This window comes from Xyrauchen texanus, chromosome 20 (genome assembly GCF_025860055.1).
Source record: "Xyrauchen texanus isolate HMW12.3.18 chromosome 20, RBS_HiC_50CHRs, whole genome shotgun sequence".
In the NCBI taxonomy this organism is placed as follows: domain Eukaryota; kingdom Metazoa; phylum Chordata; class Actinopteri; order Cypriniformes; family Catostomidae; genus Xyrauchen; species Xyrauchen texanus.
Window position 1 is genome coordinate 10,662,789 of NC_068295.1, and position 26,832 is coordinate 10,689,620.

The following is a 26,832-nucleotide window of genomic DNA, read 5'->3' on the forward strand; positions in this document are numbered from 1 at the left end:
TGAGGGAACGTGTATTGCGTAGCCAGCCGTGCTTCGCGCCACGGCGACTTTTCAGCTTCAGTCAATGAAAACCAGGGTTCCAGCCTCACGAACTACGCTTATATGCACTCTAGTCACGCCCATTTTGGCGGGCTTTGATGCAGTGAGCGCGCGGACGCCTCTCATTGGATGCGAGTTCGCCCAAGCTCGTCTATAGGCTGCAGCAGTTGCCGCAGAGCAACCTATGAGCTCGCTAGCTAGCCCACTCAAGGTCTCCAGCTGCCGCACTGCGTTGACAATGGATACAAAAATTAAGGATAATTTTTTGGCTTCAATATCTCAGAAAAGATGAATCTTTCCCGTAGCGTAAGCTAGCTTACGCAATACTCGTTCCCTCATCTAGAGATAACCGAGGTTACGTTAGGTAACCGATACGATCTTACTGTTCCAACCTCTTTCTCTATTGCTCTTGTTAGTCTTATTGAATAATTCCTGCTATCTTGATTGAACTCAACAACAACTTTCCACTCAATAGTTTGTGTTAGATGAAAACTGCTCTGACTATCATGTAGACTAGATCTTGATTTTTTTTCGTACGTATTACCAGATTCACTTTTATCTTCTCATTCTAGCCCTCCGATCCTCTCCTGTCAATCCCTTTGCTTCACAGATTTAGCTATAATCCACTATATTTTATTTCCATTTTCTCCATCTGAGCTAGTTGACATGTTTATACTGTCAGAGTACGGTTTATGCTAACTGCCAAACGATGTTTCTTTACCGTACAATTTAAGGGTTTCAGTCAATCCGTCGAGGCGTTCTCATGAAAAACCTACTCTTGCAATCACAAGCAAATATGATTGGTCCATCCGGAGCAAGCGCTGAGAAAAGCAACACATATCATGTGAAAACGTCTTTAAAGGTGTTACGGAACAGTTGGCAAGTCTAAAAGACTGCAGAATAACATTATGTTGACTTTGTCAAACCAACATAATAATGACAATGACAAACTTTAATCGCAATTGAATTGGACAAAAAAAAAAAAAAACACGGTGATGATTATTTAGAACGATCTGTCGGGACCGTTTGCCCTCGCCCATTTTTAGCATCACAGCCTCTTGCTCACCGTCATTCTAGTATTTTCACTGCTTGCGCAGATCTGTCAGTTACCGGAAACGGCGTGGGGGGTTGGTACAGCAGGACGTTTGTAAACCTCATATGTGTCTTATTGCCTTCGTTTTCGTCTCATATATGCCCAGCATTCATTTTGTCACTGGTCATAGGGGTGTTTGTCCCGGTTAGATCGTGCGTTTGAGTATTTGGCACGGAAACGGCGAGAATGGTTTAATAATCTACGACGCTGTTCACTGTCGGCAGAGTTTCGGAGCTCCAGCTTCTTCAGTCTAACGGGTAGGTTCAGCTTGCGCAGTTTGTCGCTGGACATGGCAGGGGGATTGAAAGAGGGATTCTTGCAGCTCACGCGCTACCTGCAGGACCCGGAGCACGTCGCACGCTTTCAGCGAATGTGCGGGGTGCGCGCGACTGACACACGGGATAAAACCTATAACGGGACAACCTTTGTACGCCACGGGGCTGTTCAAAACGGAGGTGGGGATGGAGTCCGCCGCAGAACAACAGAATCAGAGACCGATGGGCAGAAGTGCAAAAAGGGCGTTGCGAACCGGACAGCAGTGCTTGCTCCAGGAACTGGGAAAGGTCAGCACAGCGGGCGAGCACCGGATGATCACTTGGAGGACGGCTCTGAACTGAACGCTGCTCGGGGATCCACAGTAAAGCCGTTGCGTAGAAACTCTCTCACCGAAGACGTCGGCCAAGAGTTCCTCATCGAGAACAAGTTTCTCTTCTACCTTTTCACGCTCGGTACCGAGCTTGGGAATGAGCTGTTCTACATCATGTTCTTCCCGTTTTTCATGTGGAACGTGGACGCTTACGTCAGCCGACGGCTCGTAGTGGTCTGGGTGTGGGTAATGTATCTCGGACAGTGTACAAAAGATGTGATCCGGAGTCCGAGGCCCGCCTCACCGCCTGTGATCAAAGTGGAGATGTTCTATAACTCTGAGTACAGCATGCCCTCCACTCATGCCATGTCTGGTACAGCCATACCGGTGAGCCTGTTCCTGCTGACCTACGGACGGTGGGAGGTAAGAAAGTCCACCACTTAATCCATGCATTAAATGTAAAAATTAATTGTTTATAAACGAATGTCATTGTCTTAAATTTTAACACACATACTCTACAAACTTGTACATTTGCAGTGTTCCCAAAAAAGCATTTGGACACTTAAGGCACACTTAAAATTGTACCCATTGCATTAAGATAACGAAATATTAAACCAAGAAACATTTATTTTAAAGAGATAAAGCACAATTTTTAAGCAAAATATTTATTTGAATCTCCACAAATCAAACAAGTCAGCGTAAAAGTAATCGATAAAACTCTTAGATAACTTCAGACATGGTATGATAGGTGTGGGTGAGAAACGATCAATATTTAAGTCCTTTTTTACCATAAATCTCCACTTTCACATTCTTCTTCATTTGTTTTTTTTTTGGCAATTCACATTATTTGTGCACATCGCCACCTACTGGTCGGATTAATCAACGGTGGAGATTTATAGAAAAAAAGGACTTAAATATTGATCTGTTTCTCACCCAGACTAATCCGTTCACTTGAGAGGATATGTATTTAATCCAAGAGTCTTATGGATTGCTTTTATTCTGCCTTTAAGTTAATTTTGAATATTCAAAGTTCTGTCAGTGGCCACTTTACTCACCCTCATGCCATCCCAGATGTGTATGACTTTCTTTCTTCTGCTAAACACAAGCAAAGATTTTAAGAAGAATATATCTGCTCTGTAGGACAATACAATTCAAATGAATGGTACAGTGTTGGTAAATGGTACAATATTTAAGTCCTTTTTACTATAAATTCTCCTCCCTGCCCAGTAAGTGGCAATATAATGGAAATCCAGGATGCACTTGGCCGAAAACCGAAATTTTTACCTATTTAAAAAAAAAAAAAATGTTGTGTATAATTGTATTAATTTTATACTTTTTCATTAATTTCATGAATTTAATTAATCTGAATTGAAATACTACAAACCAATAAAATAAATCACACTTTTATTGAAAGTAGCACACCAAAATTGGACAAAAAATATATTAAAACTATATTAAATATTATTCTTCTTTCAGTTCTCTAAAAATCTAATTTTACAGATTTTATTAACAATTATCCAAATAATGTAAAGTTTTAGAAAACTATTATATGCAAAACAAGAGTCAAGAAATGAACTTAGCTAACATCTTTCAAAAAGTTAAATATGCAACAGTAATTTTAATTAAAACAACAGGCAGAACACAGAATGGCAGAGGGCCTCTATTCCACTGATCTATATATAACTATAATATATAATTATATATATAGATCAGTGCTCTATTCTGTTTATGTAAACGTATGTACACTTTAAGTGAAAATGATTGTGCAAAACAACAGTGCAAAACAGCAGTAATTGAACTAAATCCAACCTCAACTGTAAACGACAGATGTATCCTCAAGTGAAGAACAAGTGTAATGTAATTGCTATTCACATCATATTGGACCGCTTTCTATTTAAGTACAAGTGACAGGTTTCTCTTCAAGAACAAAAGTTGCTAAACGTTCTGACAGTCTCTCCTGTCAGAAAGCTCATCAAGAACATGAGATGCTGCACTGAACAGTTTCTCACTCTCTGTGCTGGTGCTTGGGCAGATAAATACCTGTGCGCAATCCGCGCAAGCAAAGGAAAGCGGTCTTTGTTTATGCGACCGTAGTCAAGGGGATTGTCGCTTCTGGTCTGTGTATATAACAGGTCTGTGGATGATGCAGTCAACATGGGTTTGCATCATATCCTGCAACATCTGGACAGACCGGGGACATACGTAAGGATCCTTTTTGTGGACTTCAGCTCGGCTTTCAACACAATCATACCAGATATACTCCGGACTAAGTTAAACCAACTCCCTGTTCCCACCTCTACCTGTCAGTGGATTACCAGCTTTCTGACAGACAGGCAGCAGCTTGTGAGGCAGGGAAAATTCACTTCCACCACCTGTACCATCAGCACTGGTGCCCCCAGGGATGTGTGCTCTCCCCACTTCTCTTCTCCCTGTACACCAATGACTGCACCACCAAGGACCCCTCTGTCAGGCTCCTGAAGTTTGCAGGCGACACCACTGTCATCGGCCTCATCCGAGATGATGATGAGTCTGCATATAGAAAGGAGGTTGAACGGCTGGCTTTCTGGTGCAGTCAAAACAACCTGGAGCTGAACACGCTCAAAACAGTGGAGATGATTGTGGACTTTAGGAGGAACACCCCAACATTGTCCCCCTCACCATTCTAAACAGCACTGTGGCAGCAGTGGAGTCATTCAGGTTCCTGGGCACTACCATCTCACAGGACCTGAAGTGGGAGATACACATCGACTCCATTGTGAAAAAGGCCCAGCAGAGGTTGTACTTCCTTCGCCAGCTGAGGAAGTTCAACCTGCCACCAGTGCTGCTGAAACAGTTCTACTCAGCAGTCATTGAGTCTGTCCTCTGCACTTCAATAACTGTCTGGTTTGGTGCAGCTACAAAATCAGACATCAGAAGACTACAAAGGACAGTTCGGTCTGCTGAGAGGATTATTGGTTGCCCCCTGCCCCTCTTCAAGAACTATACACTTCCAGAGTGAGGAAAAAGGCTGGTAAAATCACTCTGGACCCCACTCACCCTGCCCACTACCTTTTTGAACTGTTGCCTTCTGGCCGGGCTTCAGAGCTCTGAACACCAGAACCGTCAGACACAGGAACAGTTTTTTTCCCCCAGGCCATCCATCTAATGAACAGTTAAATTGCCCCATTGAGCAATAATTATGTGCAATACACAGTTTAATTTTAATTTATATTATCCAACATATCCACTTCTGCCATTACTTACATTGCTCTGTACATAATATACAGGTTTTTGTTCTTTATATAACAGATTGTATTAGATTTGCACTACGTGTGTGTGTATGTGGGTATGTATGAATGTGAGTGTATGTACGTATATGTATAATTATTTATTTTGTGTTCTTTTTTGTTTTTAATTACCTATGTCTTGCTGCTGTTTTTGGTATTGTTTGTATTGTTGTTGACTGGAAGCTCCTGTCACCTAGACAGATCCTTGTATGTGTAAGCATACTTAGCAATAAAGCTGATTCTGATTCTGATTCTGGCGTAGTTCAGCTATACGTCTCAAGTTGTGTTGTAGCTGCGCTAGTTGTGACATTTTCCTGTAGAATCTCTTGCTGTATTCTGTATATATATATCTTGAAAGTTCTGCTGAATAAACACTGCAGATCGCAAATTTGATGTCCTTATCAGAAACTTTGAAGAATTTCCACACCGCTGACATGATCGGCCTTTGTTTGGTAGAGCTGTGATAAGGGCTAGATCGATCCAGATTGAAATCTGAGCACTGAGGGGCGGGGCGAGGAGGTATATATTTTCGGCTGAAAGTGCCATTTTCGGCCGAATATTTTCGGCGGCCGAAATTTCGGTGCATCCCTAGTAAAAATGAAGATGGATAGTAAAAAGTACTTAAATATTGATCTGTTTCTCACTCACACCTATCATATCACTTCTGAAGAAGATGATCTATCCACTGGAGTAATATGGATTACTTTTATGCTGCCTTCAAAGTTCTGGTCACCATTCATTTGAATTGTATGGGCCTACAGAGCTGAAATATTCATCTAAAAATCTTTGTTTGTGTTGTGCTGAAGAAAGTCAGTCATACACATCTGGGATGGTATGAGGGAGAGTAAATTCTAAGATATTTTATAGTTTTGGGTGAACTATCCCTTTAACCTGGGGTTAAAAATGACAGGAAAGGCCTTTTAGAAGCTAAACACAACATTAAACATGGCTTGACATTCACACGCATGAATCTTTAAGCTTTGATTATATATTCTACAGCAGACAGAACTTGGCCATACTCTAATAAAACAAACACAAACTTTATTTTGGAAGATTCTAGAGGTTTGTTGGCCATTATGTGAAAAAGGATTTTGGGGTTTTATAGAGTGCCTTTCACTTAGCTGAGTGAAAGTTTATAAAATGAAATACACTGCTACCTCATGGTGTTTATACTCTATGCGTCCTAAGATGACATTAGTCATTTTGAGTAGTTGTATAAAGAAACTCTGCTTTTTGCAGGGTTTAGGGGTCAGTGCGTTTGAATTTTCGAGACACTGTTTAGTTTAGTCTTAGTGCTAAGATTGAGGTTTTTTTCCCCTCTCAGTCATGCCGTTACTTTCAATCGTCAGCAGACCTTCTGCTGGGTCTCTGATAAGCACACTCTCGCCCCCCTCTCCTTATCTCTTTTACTGTAGCTCTGGTTTATGTCTGTAGCCTGTTTTATAATTTGCTCTGGTCTTTTTTTTTACTTTTACCTACTCCCTCCAATGTTCACAGTCTGTCTGACTATTTATTTATCCCAATCTCCTCCTGTTTTGTGGTCTTCAGGTGTAGTTTTATAAGACGCTCAAGATGTGTATATAGTAATAGGCCTATATGTGTGTGTGTGTGTGTGTGTGTGTGTGTGTGTGTGTGTGTGTGTGTGTATTACATACACCAGGGGTTTTTAAACTAGGGCCAGGGATGCTTACATTTTGGCTAGGCTGTGGCATTGTTAACAAAAATGTATTCAATTGACAATAGCTCCTTTCACACATGCAACATGGTAAATTGCAGTAAAATTGTTGCATTGCCTTTACTGGTATATGTACTCTTTATCTGCTATTCACACATGCAAAGGTTTACTTTTTTTCAATTTTGCAACCATTTACACATCAGCTCCAAAATGCCATTAAACTCTGATATATAGTTAGTTATCTATTAGTTGACAAATTTCTTCAGCTGCCCGGATGAAGAGAAGTGCTTTTAGGATGGATTAAACTCTACCACTTTTAAAATATAAACAGAATCTAAAAATGCAGGTATCACACACTTACCAAATATGTAAATGGCTATTGACAAAAACTGGACATCACACACTAGTCGATCTGATGTGCAAACTGACGTTGAAATACACGCCCCAATTCTTAAGACACGCATGACAGATGTAAACAAACATGGATGTACGGGAGCGCTGCTATTGATGTTGCTTCTTTTCTGTTCCAAGTATCAAAAGTAACAGGCCAAGCTCATTTGGTTGTGGTCTTGAGTGGGAAGACAGAGTGCAACATGATTTGGAGGTGAGTGGCATTAAAAGTTTTCTCCACTTTTAGCGCTTGTTCGCCATCTCCATTTCTTCATTGTCCAGTGTCATGGCCACGTGTAGTTTTTAATTTTTGTAATTATTTTTTTAATTGTTGAGCATCATCCACTATGATATTTCCTCTACAGTAAGCTCTAAAGTATGACATTTTTTTTAGATCTTCCTAATAAATGGAATAATTTTACTAACTGTCAAAATTTAAGACATTTTTGAACGGTAACTGAACCATCCCCATTTTACGCCAACAAGTCCTAAACTCATACGTGCTCCAATCATTAATGTTATAACTCTGTTCACATGTAGTATCGGAACTGAACTTTTCAGGTAACTTCTCATTCAGGGAAATAGCCAGTGCCAAATTCACAGGTGTTTTCAAATGTGTTCACATATGATCTCTAAACTGAAAATTGCTCTTAATTTTCTGGAAAAGGCTGTATGTGTGGAGGTGACTACTGACTTTATGCTTTGACAAATTTGACTATTAATGTTTATGCAGTTTAAGAAAACACCCACATAGACTCTCTCTCTGGTTGTGTGTTATGGGTGTATCAGAGTAGCTCATTATTTCTGTTATATTTGTGTGTGCAGGTACATGAGCAGGATGAGCAACACATACACACACGCACTCCTGTCACACCGACACATTCCCAAACTCCCATGTCGTTGTCATAGAGATCATAGACGCATTAAAAAGATTGTTCACTTAAAAATTGCATTTCTATCAACATTTAACGATATTTCGGATATCTGCAACCCTGTTATGCATTATCTAGTTCACTGACTGAATGTTTTTACTGTATGAGTGTGATGCAGCATAATTTAATGGGCATTTTAGGGGTTGTGTTTGTCAGCAGTCTAGAGTTCATTTCAACAATAATGTAATGACGACAGACTACTTTTTAAAGGCTCTGAAAAGGCAAATTTATTCAGTACCTCCATCACTTTGACTGAGGTTTTCATCTGTTTTGGTATATGTGTGTTTGACCGGCCGACATCAGTTATGTGTATATAAATTGCTTCGGACTATAAGTTGCAGGATCTTTCAGATGATGGAAAAAAAAACACTACTTATGTTCCGGAAAATACGGTACTTGACTTTCTTTTTTCAGTGGAACACAAAAGGAGATGTTAGAAAGTAAAATGGTTTTGGAACAGCATGAGAGTGAGTAAATGATGACCAATAGTTTTTGGTTTAACTATTCCTTTAGTATTGCAATGCACCCGATTTTACACACACACACACACACACACACACACACACACACACAATTTCAACCATCTCAAAGAACACAGCTGTTGAGAGCTCTCTCTCTCTCTCTCTCACACACACACACTCACACAGCTGTAGTCTGTAATAAGAGGCAGATGGTCAGAGAGAGAGAGAGAGAATTCTGCATCTCTGTATGAGTTGGTTCAGAATGTGGTCTAGGGTTTTAGTCATGTGGTCTCAGGGCATGAGGTGCGGTCCGGAAAACTTGGCATGCTCCAGCTGTCTAAGTGTATGAGTGTTTGAATCCTCAGTTCACATTTCTGACTGTACGGTCTCACGGAGGTGTGTGTTAAAGTAGGCTAAGGAATGAATCACTATTACTGTTGCTCATACTGGGGTTAGGATATTTTCTAAATCAGTTACCTGGAGTATTAAACTTTGGTGTGTAATTCATCCCACTTCGTTTGCGCTATGGACATGAATGACCTCCAACCAAGCGTCTTGTTAAGGAAAGGGGTGTTATTTCTTTACTAAGCAATCAAACGTAGGATTTTTGCCTGGCAGTATGGAGAAACCATTATGAAATTTTTTGGCTGATACCGATTTTAACAAAAAAAACTATAGGCCGATAACAATGTTTTGCCACTTACCTTATTTTGTCATAAGTTTACTGTTATACATAGTAATGCTTAAAATTATAAAGAGGTACAAAAGCTTTTTTTAGTGTTTTAACAATAAATAGTTTCCAATATATGCCTATAGGTAAGTGTCACATACATAACGTAAGAACAAGAAGGAATACATTTTTTTTTACATGTTCCAACCCTTCTAGAATCTAGGTAATGTGGCTATTATTTTTGCACTGTGCAACTGAATTCTGTTTTTGCAAAGCATGAGTTTTTGTATAGAATGTTACTAAATAATTATAAATAAATCATCGCTTTTCATATCTTCATTTTAATGCTTAGTATATGGTTTTAAATTGGTCAATAATTGACTGATAAATATTGGCAGCGATACGTTGGTGCATACCTACTTGGCAGGAGAACAAACAGGTGAAAAAATACGATAGACTTCCATTGAAGGAGGGTCCCCAATTATATCTTCTTGGATTTCGCAGTATCATGAGCCTGTTTTGCTAATTAAGCAGACCATTCATTGAACACATTTATTTATCTGTTTTTACAATTTCTGCATGAATTTATCCTTGTGTGGGCAATTCTCATAAGACGTCTCACAAAACTGCATAATCACAAGCAATCGTTTGATAGTTCTCCTTTTCTGCTTTGTTCAGGATAGAAAGTCTTTTGAAAGGCATAGCAAATGTTAGAAGGAACTTAGTTTATCACTGCGCTGACATTTGGTTGTCAGGACAGCAATGGGATAATGTCCTTTTTCCATTAATATTTTGCACTGAATGGAAATCCCAGAGATTTTATTCGCCATGACGTTTTGGCTGCTGGTGTTTTAGTTCCACTGTAAATCCATTGCTGGACATGTGTAAACATGGACATTGGTGCACGGAACACACTGCAGGAGTGTTTAAACTCTGCAGTAATCTGTTTGGGAGAGATGCAGGCCGCCAAACACACAGACAGACATATTAAATTGACAGAATTATAACTGTAGGAATTCAGGATGTGCAAAACTACCAATTTTCATAATCGACTTGTTGGTCGGTTGTTTGAACAACTACTTGGAGTTAAGGATAATGTATAATTAGGCTCTGTTTTCAAGAGCACAGAACTGCAAGATAATATTGCAAGTACCGGTACACATCTAGCTCACGACATCAAGCAGTTTGAACCTTTTTACTGCAACTACTGTATTTAGACAAAATCAGCTTAAGACTTGAATCTGTCCACAGCACCTCACAAATACTGTAACATTTCTCACTGCAGAGGATTTAACCTCCTACTTAAAATGTATTATTAAATGCAGCACAAAAAAGGACATAACCTACAGCATTAGTGCTGTCTGTTAAAAAAAATGTATGTTCGTAGTTGACACCACTAATCGACTAGTCAGTTGTTGGATGATTAGTTGACCACCCTGGCACTTCCCTAGGAATGTGCTGTTGTGTAGTTAACAGCCACGTGATAAATACAGTGTTTTAAAATTACCTAAACACACCTATATGGATGAGAATACCTTCCAAACCTGTTGAAAGGCCAGGAAAATGAGCATACTGCTGAGTATGTCACATTATATTAATATGGAGAATGGAGAATACATGGAGAATAGTCAATACAAGCTCAAAGTTATGCCATTCCTAATTGTAAACACTGAAAGTGTTCATGGTCGTTTAAATGTCAGGTTGATCAGGACACTCTGTTAAGCATGTGATATCCCTTTTTTATAGTTTCCTGGTGCCTATGTTTCCCTCTTTGTATTCGTCTGACCATTTTTTGCTTTGTGGGGTGTTTATGAAGTAAAGTGGTTGGTTTAATGTGCTGAGTGTTTGGATTTAGTGTTTGTTGGTTGAACAGCCGTTTTGCACAGGAGGGTCCATCTGTGGACAAATGCCAGTTTTGTATTATAAAGAAAGTGTTTATGATGACAGTGATGATTTTTAGGAGCTCTAATATACCAGATGATATCAGCACTCATAGATGTTTAGACCATATGGACACACATTTGTTTTTCTATTATGGTACAACATTTCTGTTCACTCCTATTGTATATATCCTGTGATAATGATATTTCCTATCTTCTACCCCTAAATTTAATCCTGCAGAAACTTTTCTGCATTTTAACATTTTCATTAAGAGATTATGTAGTATGTTTATAAAGCCGTATTTCTAGTGGGGATTGTTGGCTGGTCTCCACAGTAATGGATTAGCTGACCAATACACACATCTTTACACGCACAACAGATATTTCACTATCCAGCCTCATGTACGCTGTGGTGTAACAGTGATACAAGAAAACATGAGAACACTGGGTATGTGGGTGAGGTTTTGCTATGTTTGTGGATCCAAAATGTCCCCACAATGATAGTAAAACCTAAAAACCTTTCCCCACCAAAAGTAAATTTACACAGATTTCTCGCCGCAATGAACATTTTGAATGGAAAACAATAGATAGTCGAAAATAGTTTAAATAGACAGTCCATTCTCTTATCATAGTGTTCTAATTGATAACATGTTTTAACCGTTATCGATTCATTGTAATAAGCCCTCCGACTGTGTAATAATGATAATACTGTCAGTCAAATTGTCCGGCAGGTGTATTGCAATAGTTTGTGAAAGTGTCTCATAATTTCGTTCTTTTTAAGCAGATTGGCTCGCTAAAGAACTTGCTTACTTGACTTTCGTATTGTGATTCCAAGGTTGTTTACAATTGAACTTTTCAATTTACAATTGTCAAGTAGTTCTTATTCTCATTTGAGATTGGTGAATGGCAGACCAATAAAAGAAACAACAGCGAGCTAATTTGATGGGTTTAACATTAGGCTTGGGATCTATACCATTTTCACATATCAATAATTGGAAGATTTTCCTGATGATTCGATACAGATATATATCAATCATAATGTTTTCAGATATAAATAGGGCTAAAAAAAAAGCTCAGTTTCTCTCACTATTTTGCATTAAGAGATGAAGCACTGAATAAAACCTAATAAACTTTGTTAAACCCCTGTTATACATGTGCCTGGAAATCTGAGCTGCTCACTATTCAAAATGCATATAGGGCTATACATTAAGGTAATGTTTTTCAAAATGTAAACATTAATTCCACTTGCTAATGGCATTTGATATGAATAGAAGACAATCACTATGGTCATTATTTATATAACTGCAGCTGCAGGTTGAAATGACTATTTAAAACAGTCTACTTCATATTTTTCTCATAACACCTGTTGCATTTCTCGTTTCTGGATTGTACAGCTATTTTCTCTCTGTGCTTTGTGTAGAAGTCAGTGTTGGACTTGTTTGGATTGTCTAATTTCAATTTTATACCCACACTTAATTTACAGATTAAGCCAAATATCTACCTACCTACTGTATGTACTGTACACATCACAACCGATTTGGTCTCCTCTCTCAGGGATTCATATGTTTATAACATTCAGCCAATAAACAAATCTTCAACTCTGTGACTAAATCTTTGATTCTGCTTGTGAAAACTAGTTTAAATGTTGAGAGCAACTCTAAACAGGTCACAGAAAACCCCACAGAACTTTTTGCTCCACAGAACTTTCACTTAAAAACAATTGGCTGGACAGCTGAGGTTAATATGATGAATTTATGAATTTCTACCTGTAAAGCGCTGATATGGGGTTACATAAGGCATGAATCATATCTTGCAAATTATAAATCTGATACAATTTTTGGGGAAATTGTCTTAAAAACAATTCACTGCAGACACTATTTTTAAATCAAAGATGGTAAAAACTGTTATTTTTCTTTTTTGTGTTAGTGAAAATGTTGGAAGGGCAAGTAAAAATCCATAACACTGGCCCAACCGGGCCAGTAGAAACAATCCTTAGTGTTGAGCCCTGTCTGACCAATTAGACACAATTATGTACTTCTAATCCCTGCACATTATAGGATTCACGCAATATGTATGTATTATATAAAAAAATACTTTTTTCAAACAATGTAGTGGTTTTGTTTTTTTACTCATTTGCGATTATGTGATTTTGGTGCCATTTTCAGAAAGAAAGGCTAAATGTTTGGGCATGAAAATTAGCTTTTATGTCATGGAAATTCATTGGTTGGAAAGAGTGGGAACCCTGTAGATTATTTACCGTAATTTCCGGACTATTGAGCGCACCTGAATATAAGCCGCACCAACTGATTTTTAAATCAAATATTATTTTGAACATAAATAAGCCGCACCTGTCTATAAGCCGCAGGTGCCTACCGGTACATTTGAAACAAATTAACTTTACTCAGGCTTTAACGAAACACGGCTTGTAACACAAATAAATAGGCTTTAACGAAACACGGTGTGGCAGCGGGCGTAGTCAAGCGCCCGTCCGAGAGAAAAGCGGTAAGGGCGTACACCTGAGCTAAATTATGTCTAACACCGGTGTCTAATTTCAGTAAGCATGGGGAGAGCGGCATAAAAGGCAGCAGCCACAGAGCTGAGAGAGTGACACACGTCAGTCTAGTGTTGGCGCATAGAAGAATTGAGAAACTTTATAAAATTGATTGTAAACATTGCTGTGGCCATTAAAAGCCTTACCTGGAACGTCAAGTGCCCTGCTGAAAACTGTCACACTGGTGCCCGTGTGACAGTTTTCCCAAGAAGGACACGTGAAGCAGGGCACTTGAAATTAGACACCGGTGTTAGACATAATTTAGCGCAGGTGTAAGCGCCCTTACAGCTTTTCTCTCCCGGACAGGCGCTTGACCACGCCCCGCTGCCACACACGGCTTGTAATAAAACATTTGCAGTAAACAGTAGCCTACCAAGAAAGTCATTGGTCACTATCTTCCTCCTCTTGTGCACATGAAACCACTGAAGTCATCTCCTTCGATTGTCGGAGTTGAATAGCCTCAGATTTAGTTGTCTTTTGCACTGAGTCAATTCCTCACGCTGCTGTTTCCAGCGTCTTATCATCGACTCATTAAGACCAAGATCCCGTGCAGCAGCCAGATCAATCGCCTTCAACTTGAAAGCAGCATCATATGCGTTTCTCCATGTCTTTGCCATGGTGAGGGTGACAAAATGACTACCGTAATCAGAATGATGGGAAGTTTGAGCCGCTCGATTTAATCTAAACAGTAAACAAAAAAAGTTGTTTTGACCTTAAACCGTTCGGCAATTTCATTGGTCTAATGAAAGCTTCACGCCGCCAAAAAACTGAGCACGTCACAGAATGTTTTTTTTTTTTTTAAATTTAATAAAATTTGAAAGCGGGAAAAATCCATATATTAGCCGCGTCATTGTATAAGCCGCGAGGTTCAAAGCGTGGGAAAAAAGTTGCGGCTTATAGTCCGGAAATTACGTTACTCTAGTCGTTATTGTATATTGTGTATAAGTGTCTCTAATTGAGCATAAATAATGTAGCCTATTTTCAGTTACAAGTATGACCTATTCAGTGCTAAATACAGGGAAATTGCTAAATAAATGTCACCATTTCAAAACGTTCAGTTTGCAGTGTTACACAAGTTTCAAACACTAACCTGCAAACTCATCAACATTACTTTCATTCTTGAATAAATACAAAACCATTCGATCCTTTGGACTTGCCATCAGCTCGTAATGAGAGTAATGCCTTCTTCATGCCATGACCGGCTTCAGTAAATGTTATCTCGCCCCCTTGTGTTCTCCCAAAGCTGTTATGCCAGACTACATTTAATGGAATGCAACTGGTAGTTAATTGAAAGCACACACATGCTTCTAATTAAAAATTTCCATAACGATGCCTCAAATATTTATCGATAAAATAACGTGCCGATCAATAATCTATATTTTATGACATCCCTATTTAACATGTAGGTCATATTATGTTCACGTGAGTGTGCTGTTAACACGTAAACCACTGTCTTCCTCTCAGTTCAAATGGCCATGAATAAAGCATGCGCTGTGGAACCATTTGTCCATGAAGTAGACGTGGTCTGATGCAAATTGTAAAATAGGACTTAAAAGTTTAGTAGCATGAGTACATTGCAGTGCCTTAAAAAAAAAAAAAGCATCTACAAGTCTCTACATCTAAGAATGTATGTTTGCAGTCCCTCATTTTACTTGTTACATGGAAAAACAGGAGGGGTGATGCGATGCATGTCGGGACGTCAGTGCCATCAGAGGAGGTTATTGGGCTTGGCGCCATCTAGCTGCGAACCATAATGACCCCTGCCGATGTAAATATGTTGATGATTAGGATTGCCAAGCAGCACAATATGTGTGTAGGCTATGTTTTTATTCTTCCATGGTTAAACTGCCAAAAGTTATCACCTCGTAGGTTAATTGGTGTGCAAGCTGTCCTTGAAAATCTTTTTGTTTCTATTATAAGAAGGAAGTATATGGTTGTTCTTTTAAATGTTGATGTAATAACTATTGCTAAATATGCACATCTGTCATGTGAGCCTGTTTTGTGTCAGCCAGTATAGACCTTTGTCATGCCTGTTTGGTCACTTGTTTGATTCAAGGCTTATTGGTTAACCGGTCAATAACCAGTTAATGCTGGTGGGACAACAATAAAAAGGGACTAAATAATGCCTAAAATGCGAAAAGGTTTTGTAAACTGCAGGTTTAAGGGTAGGGCATAGCTATTATAAAATATATTATAAAAAAGTAAATAGTGGGTGCCCATCGTGACAAAAACAAATGTGCGCACATGTGCTTTCATGTTGTTTAGAATACAATCTGTGCATTAACTGTTATGCTGTGTATTGGATGGATTTCTAAACCTCTGGTATTCACTTTTAATACATGAAAATGGTAGATGGATAGACAGATTATAATATCCTCTGGCTCTTGAAGAGACATGATATATGATAGAATGTTCTCTCACCCAGGCTGTTCTTACTGCAATCTGCTCATGTATGTGCATATAGATAAAAGCAAATCAGTCAACATTGATGATCTAGCTTGTGTTCATTCTGTAATTAAGTAATAAAAAAATATTATGTTCTCTTACGAGAGGTTCTCTCGTATTGCGTAAGCTAGCTTACGCTACGGGAAAGATTCATCTTTTCTGAGATATTGAAGCCAAAAAATTATCCTTAATTTTGTATCCATTGTCAACGCAGTGCGGCAGCTGCAGACCTTGAGCGGGCTAGCTAGCGAGCTCATTGGTTGCTCTGCGGCAACTGCTGCAGCCTATAGACGAGCTTGGGCGAACTCGCATCCAATGAGAGGCATCCGCGCGCTCACTGCATCAAAGCCTGCCAAAAAGGGCGTGACTAGAGTGCATAGAAGCGTAGTTCGTAGGCTGGAACCCTGATTTTCATCTCTTCAGCGAAGCTCTTCGCATCACTGAACCGGAAGCCGCGTCGCCGTTTGAGGGGCATCAAGCAAGCGTGGACAGCGCTCGAAGAAGCCGGCCGTCTTCGCCACCTTCAGCCGTCCTGCGAGCTACGCCATCCGGCGACGTATCCTTTTTAAAAAGCAAGCTAGTTCTTAAAGAACTTCACAAAAGAGTACGAGCGTCTTTTTTAAGACGCCTCGCTCCACTTGCGCCTCATGCCGCGCTCCTCTCAGCACCGGAGACGGCCACATCATCTGCGCTCTCTGCCTGGGACTGGGGCATGCAGAGCTCATCCTCGCCGAAGACGGATGCGATCTCTGCGAGGAGCTGCCGATGTCGACCCTGCGGGCTCGACTCGAAACGCTCAGGACCGAAGCCGCCGCGCCGCCTTCCGTTCAGCCGTGCAGAAAAAAGCGCCGCTCTCAAAGGCTGCCGGAAACAGTAGTAGAAGCGATTGCCTCGCCGGAGCCCATCCCTCGAGCATCGCCTTCACCCTCCCCGCCCACCCGGGACGCGCAGTTGCCGCCGAGCGGCTGCTCTGCTGCCATCTCTGACGAAGAAGCGGAGGATAAGGGCTGTTCCATCATGGCTTCGGACAGCGAGGCATGGTCAGGCTCACACGCCTCCTCGGCCCAGGAATCCAGCAGGACCCGCGCCGGAGTCGAAGGGGAACTAACACGCCTCCTCACACAGGCCGTCGACCGCCTCGGGCTCGAGTGGTCACCGCCCCTTGAGCAGGCACCCAACAGACTTGACGGCTGCTTTCTACAGAGCCGCCGCCGCACAGCACCCGCTACCCGGGCCGCTCCCTTCCTGCCGGAACTCCACGCCGAGCTTTCCAAATCATGGAGCAGCGCTTTCTCGGCCAGGGTCCGATCCCACGTCTCCACCTCTCTTGCTTCGGTGGACGGCGCCACTGAGAAGGGCTACGCTTCCATCCCTCCGGTCGCGGATGCGGTAGCAGCACACCTTTGCCCGCCCTCCGCGAGATGGCGGTCTAAACCAGTGCTCCCGTCTAAGGCCTGCAGAACAACTTCCGCCTGTGTTGGCCGCGCCTATTCCGCCGCCGGCCAAGCTGCATCTGCTCTGCACTCTATGGCCGTCCTACAGATCCTCCAAGCGGACCTTCTGCGGGAGTGGGATGAGGAAAGCAGGCATCCAGAGGCGGTTGCAGACATACGGAGTGCTACGGACCTCGCCCTCCGCGCTACCAAAGCTGCAGCCCAAGCTATAGGGAAGTGCATAGCCGCGCTGACTGTGACCGAGAGACATCTGTGGCTAACGCTAGCCGACATGGGAGAAGCAGAGCGCTCTACGTTCCTCAACACACCGCTCTCTCCATCCAGTCTCTTCGGTTCCGCGGTGAGTGGTATCATTGACCGGTTTTCAGAGGTCCAAAAAGCCACACAAGCCATGAATCTCTTTCTGCCTCGTCGCGCTAGCTCCTCTGCAGGCCGCCCACGTGAGCCTCCTGCACGAGCCTCTTCACAGCGCCCAGCTCAACAAAGCCAGACTTCTCAGCGTCGACAGGGCGGCCGCCCTCGATCAGCGCTCAGACAGCCGCCGCAGACCGCCGCCCCGCGGGCCTCGGACTAGAATTGCGCTGAAACCTGAACAACCGAAGTCCCCTAGCTTTGTTGACAAAGCGACGGATCAGTCCCGCTGCGGCGGACCACCGTCAAAGCTTCGCCCCTGTCAGTCCCCTTCCTTCAGGCTACTACAGTGGTAGATTCAGCAGCCAACAAGCCGGTGTTAGCGCCCGCTTGCCTGCGCTCAAACGCCGTTTTCACGGCGACCCAAATAAATCTGGTAAAGAGCAAGCATGCCATATGTGTAGAAAATGTGCCCACAACCCAGTGTTCACCTCTACACACAAGCATTACACATCCCGTGTCCATACCAGAGAGCAAACATGTCTTATGTGTAGAAAATGTGCCCACAATCCAGTGTTCACCCCTACACACAAGCATTACACATCCCGTGGCCCTATCACGGCACACTCACATAAAGCGGTTACGAACCGCTCGAGTGTTAGAGTCAATAAATGCGCTCACGAATACGTGCGCGCGCCCATTCTCTGCCCGCTCTGTCACACGGCCAGCAAACACTTCTCTGTATGTAAGTCCCGTGCCCGTGACTATGCTTGCGTATCACTTAACAGACGTGACTCTTTCCCCATTCACCTCAATCGGGAAGTCACTCACAGAACAGCCTGTCCATGCTGTCTGCGAGCAGTCCAGCATAAGCACAGTAAGCGCGCTCACACATTCTGTTCAGCGCGCTGTGTGTGGCAATCAGAGCGATTTGGCCACTCGCCCTCTAACATTACGCTTCAAAGCGTGGGAAGATATTCCAGGGATATCCGAATGGGTGTTAAGCACAATAAAACAGGGCTATTTGCTACAGTTCGATCGCCGTCCTCCTCGCTTCAGAGCGCGGCTCGAAACTACTGTGAACATGGAAGCAGCGTGCATGCTTCGTTCAGAAATAGCAAACCTTCTGTGCAAAAGGGCCATAGAGAGAGTGCCGCCTCCCCTGAGCGAGTCGGGGTTTTACAGCCGTTATTTTCTTGTCCCAAGAAAGACGGCGGCCTCAGACCAATATTAGATCTCAGGGTTTTGAACAAAGCGCTTGCAAAAAGACCGTTCAAAATGCTTACAACCAGCAAACTCCTCGTGCATGTGCGCCAGGGGACTGGTTTATTTCTCTCGATCTGAAAGATGCATACTTTCAGATTCAGATAAATCCCCGTCACAGGCCATTCTTGAGATTCGCCTCGACGGCCAGGTTTATCAATACACCGTCCTTCCGTTCGGCCTGTCCTTAGCACCCCGTACTTTCACGAAGTGCATGGACGTGGCGCTCGCACCCCTGCGGAGTCAGGGTTTGCGAATTCTGAACTATTTGGACGATTGGCTGAGTTTGGCACAATCACATACGGAGCTTCTGTCTCACAGGACAGTTCTCCTCAGTCATCTGAACAGTTTGGGCCTTGCAGTCAATTGGACCAAGAGCTCACTACAGCCCAGTCAGACAATTTCCTTCCTTGGAATAGTTTTAGGGGGAAGAGCAGGAGAGAATGAGGATATATAGAGAGGAAGAGTTTGGAGGTTTTTGAGTGAAATGTTGACCGGTTGTTTCACCAAAAGAAACGTATTAAAGTGTGTGTTTATTTCCACAGTATCCTCTGCTGCTGGGTCTCTCTCTGGCTCTTAGCTGGTGTGTGCTGGTGTGTTTGAGCCGCATATACATGGGCATGCACTCCATACTGGTAAGGCATACATAACCCCTCACACAAACATGTTTTTATTCATGGTGCATACTGTCCGTTGACTTCTATTGTTTTTATACTGAACTAATATAATGATTTCTCCCTCTCTTCGTCTTCATAAAGGCCAAGCAACATTATGAGCTTTCTAATGGGATACGTGTTCTTGTTATCTGTTGTCTGTATTTGTGTGTGCATGTTATCTCTGTGTGAGTTCATTAAAGGGACACCGGGAGGGTGAAAAAAAAAAAATAAAAAAAAATGCCTAGTGTTTTTTCACTGGGCCAGATAATTACTGGCAGTAGTGTGTATGTGTGTTGACCAAAAACAGATACTGTGTGTGTGTGCGTGCGTGCGTGCGTGTGTGCGTGCGTGCTCATGCATTTGGTTGCCCTGTTGAGTCTATTGGAAGTCCCCACCTTAATAGAAAAACAAATGTGTGTGTGAGAGAGAGAAATAAAGCAAAATAAGAGGAGACCTTGTTTGTGGGATTAGGTTTTATCTCTGTATACAATAAAAAATATATTCAAATGTGTGCGTTCACTGGACTGTATCTTTTTCAAATGTAAAACACTAATTGTACACATTTTCACTACATCTTTGGAGCTCAGCAAAAAAATAACTATCTTTATATTATTACATCTAAATATTTTTTTTTTCTGCTTATTTTTTATGGTTTGTCATTGTTTATTTCTTTGTGTTGTTCAGGAAATCATTGCTGGTTTCCTGTACAGTTTGCTGATCCTGGTGGTCTTCAGTCCTGCTCTGGACATCATTGACACCTTTAACTGCACTCATCGCTTTGCCCCTCTCCTCATCATCTCGCTTCATGTGGGACTGGGCCTCTTCTCCTTCACCCTGGACACCTGGAGCACCTCGCGAGGTGACACCGCCCAAATCCTGGGCTCTGGGGCGGGTATTGCCTTGGCATCCCACATCAACTACAAACTTGGCCTGTTGCCAGACCAACCTGCATCGATGCTGCCTCTCCACCCCCAACCTCTCACTCTCAGCTTGATCGGTCTCTGTCTGCTACGCTTTTGCCTGGGGGTCATCATTCTCCTGATTACCAGAGCCATAATGAAGGCTCTCACAATCCCGCTCGTGTGTAGGATCTTTGGGATTCCATGTGATGATGTTCGAAAGGCCAGGCAGCACATGGAGGTGGAGCTGCCATATCGATATATCGTTTATGGAACAGTGGGGCTCAATGCACTTTTCCTTGTGCCTTTCCTACTTGGATATATGGGTCTGATGTGATTTGATCTGACAAGCTTTCAGCCCTTTTGGACTGCATAGGCCAATCAATGATTGTTAGAACTAATGCCAGTCATTTTACACTGTGCTACAGATGCACCTTGCAAAAGATCCATTAATATAAACTGTCCTCCATCATTGTTGTTCATTTATAATTACTTATACAGATTATAAAATCAGAACATCTGTATTTGGTTTTACCCTTAATTCAGAGATTTTTTCACCCTTTTCTTGAGTTTGAAAATCTGTTTAATTTTAGATTTTAAAATCTATTCTGATCTATAATCATATTAGAAACTTTTATATATCAAAGCTCTTTTCAACATTTTCTCAAACAATATAGTGGTTTTAGTGGTTTATTGAAGACTTTAGCATAGTAGAAGCAAGTTTTGTTAATGTCATCATAAGTTTGTTAGGAGAACTCAAACTCTTGCATCAAGAGTTTAAAATGCTTCATGCTCAGAAGACTGAAACTTTCAGCTTTGTTTTAGAGGACAGGTTGTCACCACTCAGGTGGAACCGATGCAAATGTGTGGTAATCTGTCTGCCATTTTTGCTGAAATTGATGATGACATTTATATTTTTCTTGTTTCAAAGACTTGCATAAAATGCAAAATGTGTGGACTTAAAAGAAGGTTTCATCCAAAAATGTTAATCTAGTCATTGTTTACTCACCCCATGTTATTATAACCACATACATTTTTCTTCTGTGAAACACAAGGTGAGATTTTCAGCAAAATGTCAGAGCTCTTTTGTATTCAAGGAAGTGGATGGTTAATTATACTACCAAGCTCCAAAAAGGACAAAAAACCATGATAAAAGTATAACAAAGAAAGAGAACATTCATATGACTGGTGCACTATATTCTAAGTCTTAAGACATATAGCTTCAAGTAAAGACCAAACTGAAATTTAAGGCAAATCTCATTGCGGTTGCATTTTTCGACCACATGATGTCAAACCTCGTCTTAAAACACTGCATGGGAAATGGTAACCATGTAAAATTTTGGTTGAATTATTCCTTTAAATGCAAATGTCTATAGAAAAAGCCACTCATATCATAATGGTTAGATGTTTGGGAGTAGCATACCCTTTTGGTACTTGTTTCAGGTTATTCCAGATGTGTAGCCTTTGTTTTTATACAGATCTATTGCTCCAAAGACTCTTCCTCCTTTTTGTGATGAAGACTTTTTTTTAAGGAAAGGCTGCCTTAACTGACCACTTAAGAACTAGTTTCCAAGTTAAACCCAACCATGGGTTGTTTGTACATTGGAAGTATTAGCAATGCACTAGTGATTCTGAATATTGTTTAATATTGAATAGGTCAATCACAAATCAGGGAGTTTGGCTCATAATAAAATTATTTTATATAGTAGATTTCTCACTCTACTTTCATTCCCTGTAAGTTGCTACTTAAAATACGGTACTATGTGTGTGTGTATATGTGATTTATTATTATTCTCAATGAAAAAACACCACGATTAAGAATAGAATAACAAATTTGTACTCTTAATATTATTTAGCAGTGTCATATTGCAACAATGTAAATTTCAGCATTGATTATGTAAAGGCAACAAGAATGGACAATGTTGTGTTTTAATGTATAGGTAAGATGAGTTTGTGGTACTGTTTTAAAATGCACTGTTCCCAGTATGCACTGCTCTGCTGTGCGTGTGTGTTCGTGCGCGTGCGTGTTGCTTTACCGTTGTGGTGACCTGCGCTTGGGCTTGCGTGCCACAGCAGAGTGTGTTTTTCTCTTCCTGTGGCCTTGTGTGTCTTGTACACATGCAAGTTCCTTTTTCTTGCTGAAACGGAAGGTAATTTCCCAGTTATTTTTGTAAACATGATCGTTTTGGATTCACTGAACAATGAGACATTAAAAAAACATAAATTCTACCAACTAAAGCAAATACTGACTTTTGCCCTTCCACTAATACATTCATTTTAAAACAATGCAGATCTCCATAAGTTAAAGGTCAGATGGAAGAGAAATTACGGACAGCTCATGAGCAGGAAGGAGAGAATAAGCATAAATCGCTCGTTTTTAGGACCAACTCTGTGTGTTCCTTACTGCGTGATTCGTTGATGCCATGATAAAATAAATAAGTGGTTTGTTTGTGAATAGCAATAGGTAGCATTTATGCAGTAGTAATTCATAATTCACTGTATTTAACTAATAGTGATTTGTTTATGACCAAATTTGCTGCAGTACCTTTATGTAAACTATTTATTGTAATGTTCCTATGAACAGGCCCAGATGGGAAACTGCAGCTACAGAACTCTTCCAATTTTCTCAGATTTGTTGTTTTACGTGACCCCCACCTACTTGTTTTTTTGGGCTAATTTTATGGTGCTCTTAGCTGCCAATAAGAGTGTAGTATTCTCAGGTCCATTGAACTGAGTTTACCCTCCAATCAGTCCATATGGGCCTGCCCCATGACTCTAATTAGGCTCTCAGCATAAGAAACTTGTCCAATGGTAAACTTCATTTAAAAATGCATTCTTTTCTGTGTTTTGGCTTTCTGTGGGTTTTACAGGCAAGACACTGAATAAACGGATTCAAAATTAACTACCAAAGAGTGCCTTACCGTGTAAATCTCTGACATTCTGTGATGTTTGATATTGGTAAACAAAGCGACTCTTATTCTTAGGGGTTTCTTTTTCTTACTGTTGTGTATGTTAAACTGAACTAGAATACTTCAAATGAGAATGACTGATTGCTGCTCAGTCCACCCTGGTTTGTATGTGATTGCGTACAGTGTGTACAAACAAGCAACAAAAATCAAATATTTAAAATCAACTTCTTTTAATGTTTTATTCATCTTTATATATAATAACTCCGCAAAAAAAGAAACGTCCCTTTTTTAGGACACTGTATTTTAAAGATAATGTAGTAAAAATACAAATAACTTTTATAGATCTTTATTGTAAAGCGTTTAAACAATGTTTTCCATGCTTGTTCAATGACCCATAAACAATTAATGAACATGCACCTCTGGAATGGTCGTTAAGACAGTAACAGCTTACAGACGGTAGGCAATTAATGTCACAAACCTTAGGACACTGAAGAGACCTTTCTACTGACTGAAAAACACCAAAAGAGAGATACCCAGGATCCCTGCTCATCTGTGTGAATGTGCCTTAGGCATGCTGCATGGAGGCATGAGGACAGCAGATGTGGCCAGGGCAATAAATTGCAATGTCCGTACTGTGAGATGCCTAAGACAGTACTACAGGGAGACAGGAAGGACAGATGATTGCCCTCGCAGTGGCAGACAACGTGTTACAACAACTGCACAGGATCGGTACATCCGAATATCACACCTGCGGGACAGGTACAGGATGGCAACAACAACTGCCCAAGTTACACCAGGAATGCACAATCCCTCCATGCTCAGACTGGCAAAAAGTGCTCTTCACTGACGAGTCACTGTTTTGTCTCACCGGGGGTGATGGTCGGACTCTCGTTTATCATCGAAGGAATGAGCGTTACACAGAGGCCTGTACTCTTTAGCAGGATCGATTTGGAGACAGAGGGTCCATCATGGTCTTGGGCGGTGTGTCACAACTTCATTGGATTGAGCTTTTTTTTTGTCATTGCAGGCAATCTCAATGCTGTGCGTTACAGGGAAGACATCTTTTCTCTAGGTATGGTAGGAGGCATTCTAAAGGTGCCAAGAGCTTGTTAGGTGTAGATCTAAAACTGCAACTACCATAAAAATCGAATAATTGTAAACGGCTATTTAATGTTGTGCACAACGATTATGGAGAGCAACTGAACTTAAGACAAAACAAATTCAGTGACCTTCACACAGTTCTTGACACCTGCAGAATTACACACCCACAGGGCTGAAAATTTAATGCACAAATTACCAAGAATTCAGTGTTATGAGGACAACTGTGCTCGATAATAAAACAGCTTGTATTAGAAGGTGTGTTTTTCCTAGAAGTTATCTGATGTTCTTTATTTTTTCCTAGATTGGCATTTAGTGTACTTAATCTTAAGCAAAAATCTATTACCGTAGTCTTATCTGTTTTTGAAACATTTACATTTATGCATTTGGCAGACATCCAAAGCGACTTAAAGTACAGTGCACTTATTACAGAGACAATCTCCTCGGAGCAACCTGGAGTTAAGTGCCTTGCTCAAGGACACAATGATGGTGGCCGTGGGGATCAAACTAGTGACCTTCTAAGTAACAGTTATGTGCTTTAGCCTACTACGCCACCACCACCGCCGAAGACTAGAGAAAAAACCCATTAAAAGCAGCATAGGACTGTGTTTGATAAGCACACACGTGTTCTGTCTCCTTATCAGAGGAAATTGCAGTGTTCCTGCTTAGACATTACGTGAAAGTCATTGATCTAAGATATTAATGCACATGTGTGAGCATGTTTTAGCTAGATGATTAACCCAGGCAGTTCAAATGATAAACAAAACTGTTTCAATGCATAATATATTAGTATATAAGAACCAAATTCCTATTTGTTTTTGCCAAACTTTCTTGTTTTATACCACCACAACCCCATCAGTAAGACTCAAGTATCCCTTTATTGACACAAATTTGAAATGTTTTGCTTTTAAACTCATATTACACTGAATATAATGTGTAGTAGTCAGCATACAGAGAGGAGGTGCAGCGGCTAATGGACTTGTGTAGAGCTAACAACCGGTCTCTGAATGTGGACAAAACAAAAGAGATGGTTATTGACTTTAGGAGAGCACAGAGTGACCGTTCTCTGCTGAACATCGACGGCTCCTCTGTGGAGATCGTCAAGAGCACCAAATTCCTTGGTGTTCACCTGGCGGACGACCTCACCTGGTCCCTCAACACAAGCTCTATTACCAAGAATGCCCAGCAGCATCTCTACTTTCTTCGAAGGCTGAGAAAAGCACATCTCCCATCCTCACTACATTCTATAGCGGGACTATTGAGAGCATCCTGAGCATCTGTATCACTGCCTGGTTTGGGACTACCTGGCTGCTACCTCAATAACTGTTATGTCCATAGAACACTATGTCATAGTATGTTGTGTTGAAATGTGGCATTATTAGAAAGTGTCAACTTTTTGCATTACTGACTACAAATATGCACTGGTCGGTGCTGCACTGTCTCATCTCTTACTGTACCTATTGTCCTGTTCCTTTAGTATGTAGAAATGTTATTTAGTCTGTGTAGTCTCATGTGGTTCTGTGTTTGTCCTATGTTGTTTTATGTAGCACCATGGGCCTGGAGAACATTGTCTTGTTTCACTGTGTACTGTAATAACTGTATATGGTTGAATGACAATAAAAAACACTTTGACTTTGACTTGAGTATTACCATTCATACTGTTGAAAAACAAACATTACTACACTGATACATTTTTGAGAACAACTACAAAATTACAAGATTTACTTTTATGTATTGACAGTCCTAAAACGTTAAGTTGTAACATCTGTTTTATATGTTTCACAGAGTACCCCCTGGATCTTACACCCATCATAAAACAGTAAAGAACTGGCAGCAGGGTTGCCAGCAAGTTACTGTAAAATGAACTGTGTCTTGCTGTTGCAGAAATGTACAGTTTGCTTCTGTTCTTGCAAATACAGCATAGAGCTGTTCACCAGCATCATACTGTAAAAATACAGTATTTACGCTTGATCAAATTAACAGTAAGATACTGTTTTTACATCTATAGTATACAAATGTAATGTTGCAGCATACAGCTGTCAAATTACATACCATCTACCATCTTACTGAAATTAACAGCTATGTTCCCAGAATGCACTGTGGCATGAAGAAATGACTTTTTTTAATACTCTTTACTAGTTTATTTTGACAATGTTTTAGTTGCATTCTAGGTTACTATTTTAATGTCCAGCTATTACTTTTTACATAAAAGTA

At 41.0% G+C, this 26,832-nt stretch overlaps 1 protein-coding gene across 1 annotated transcript; it reads left to right on the top strand.

The window, feature by feature from the left end:
- The first annotated feature begins 1,167 nt into the window (after nt 1-1,167).
- LOC127660907 (sphingosine-1-phosphate phosphatase 1-like) lies at nt 1,168-25,186 on the top strand. The gene is made up of 3 exons (XM_052151386.1): nt 1,168-2,141; nt 19,602-19,691; nt 20,397-25,186. Exons 1-3 carry the CDS (start codon nt 1,422-1,424, stop codon nt 20,946-20,948), a joined length of 1,362 nt encoding a protein of 453 aa, XP_052007346.1. The 5' UTR covers nt 1,168-1,421; the 3' UTR covers nt 20,949-25,186.
- The last annotated feature ends 1,646 nt before the right edge of the window (nt 25,187-26,832 follow it).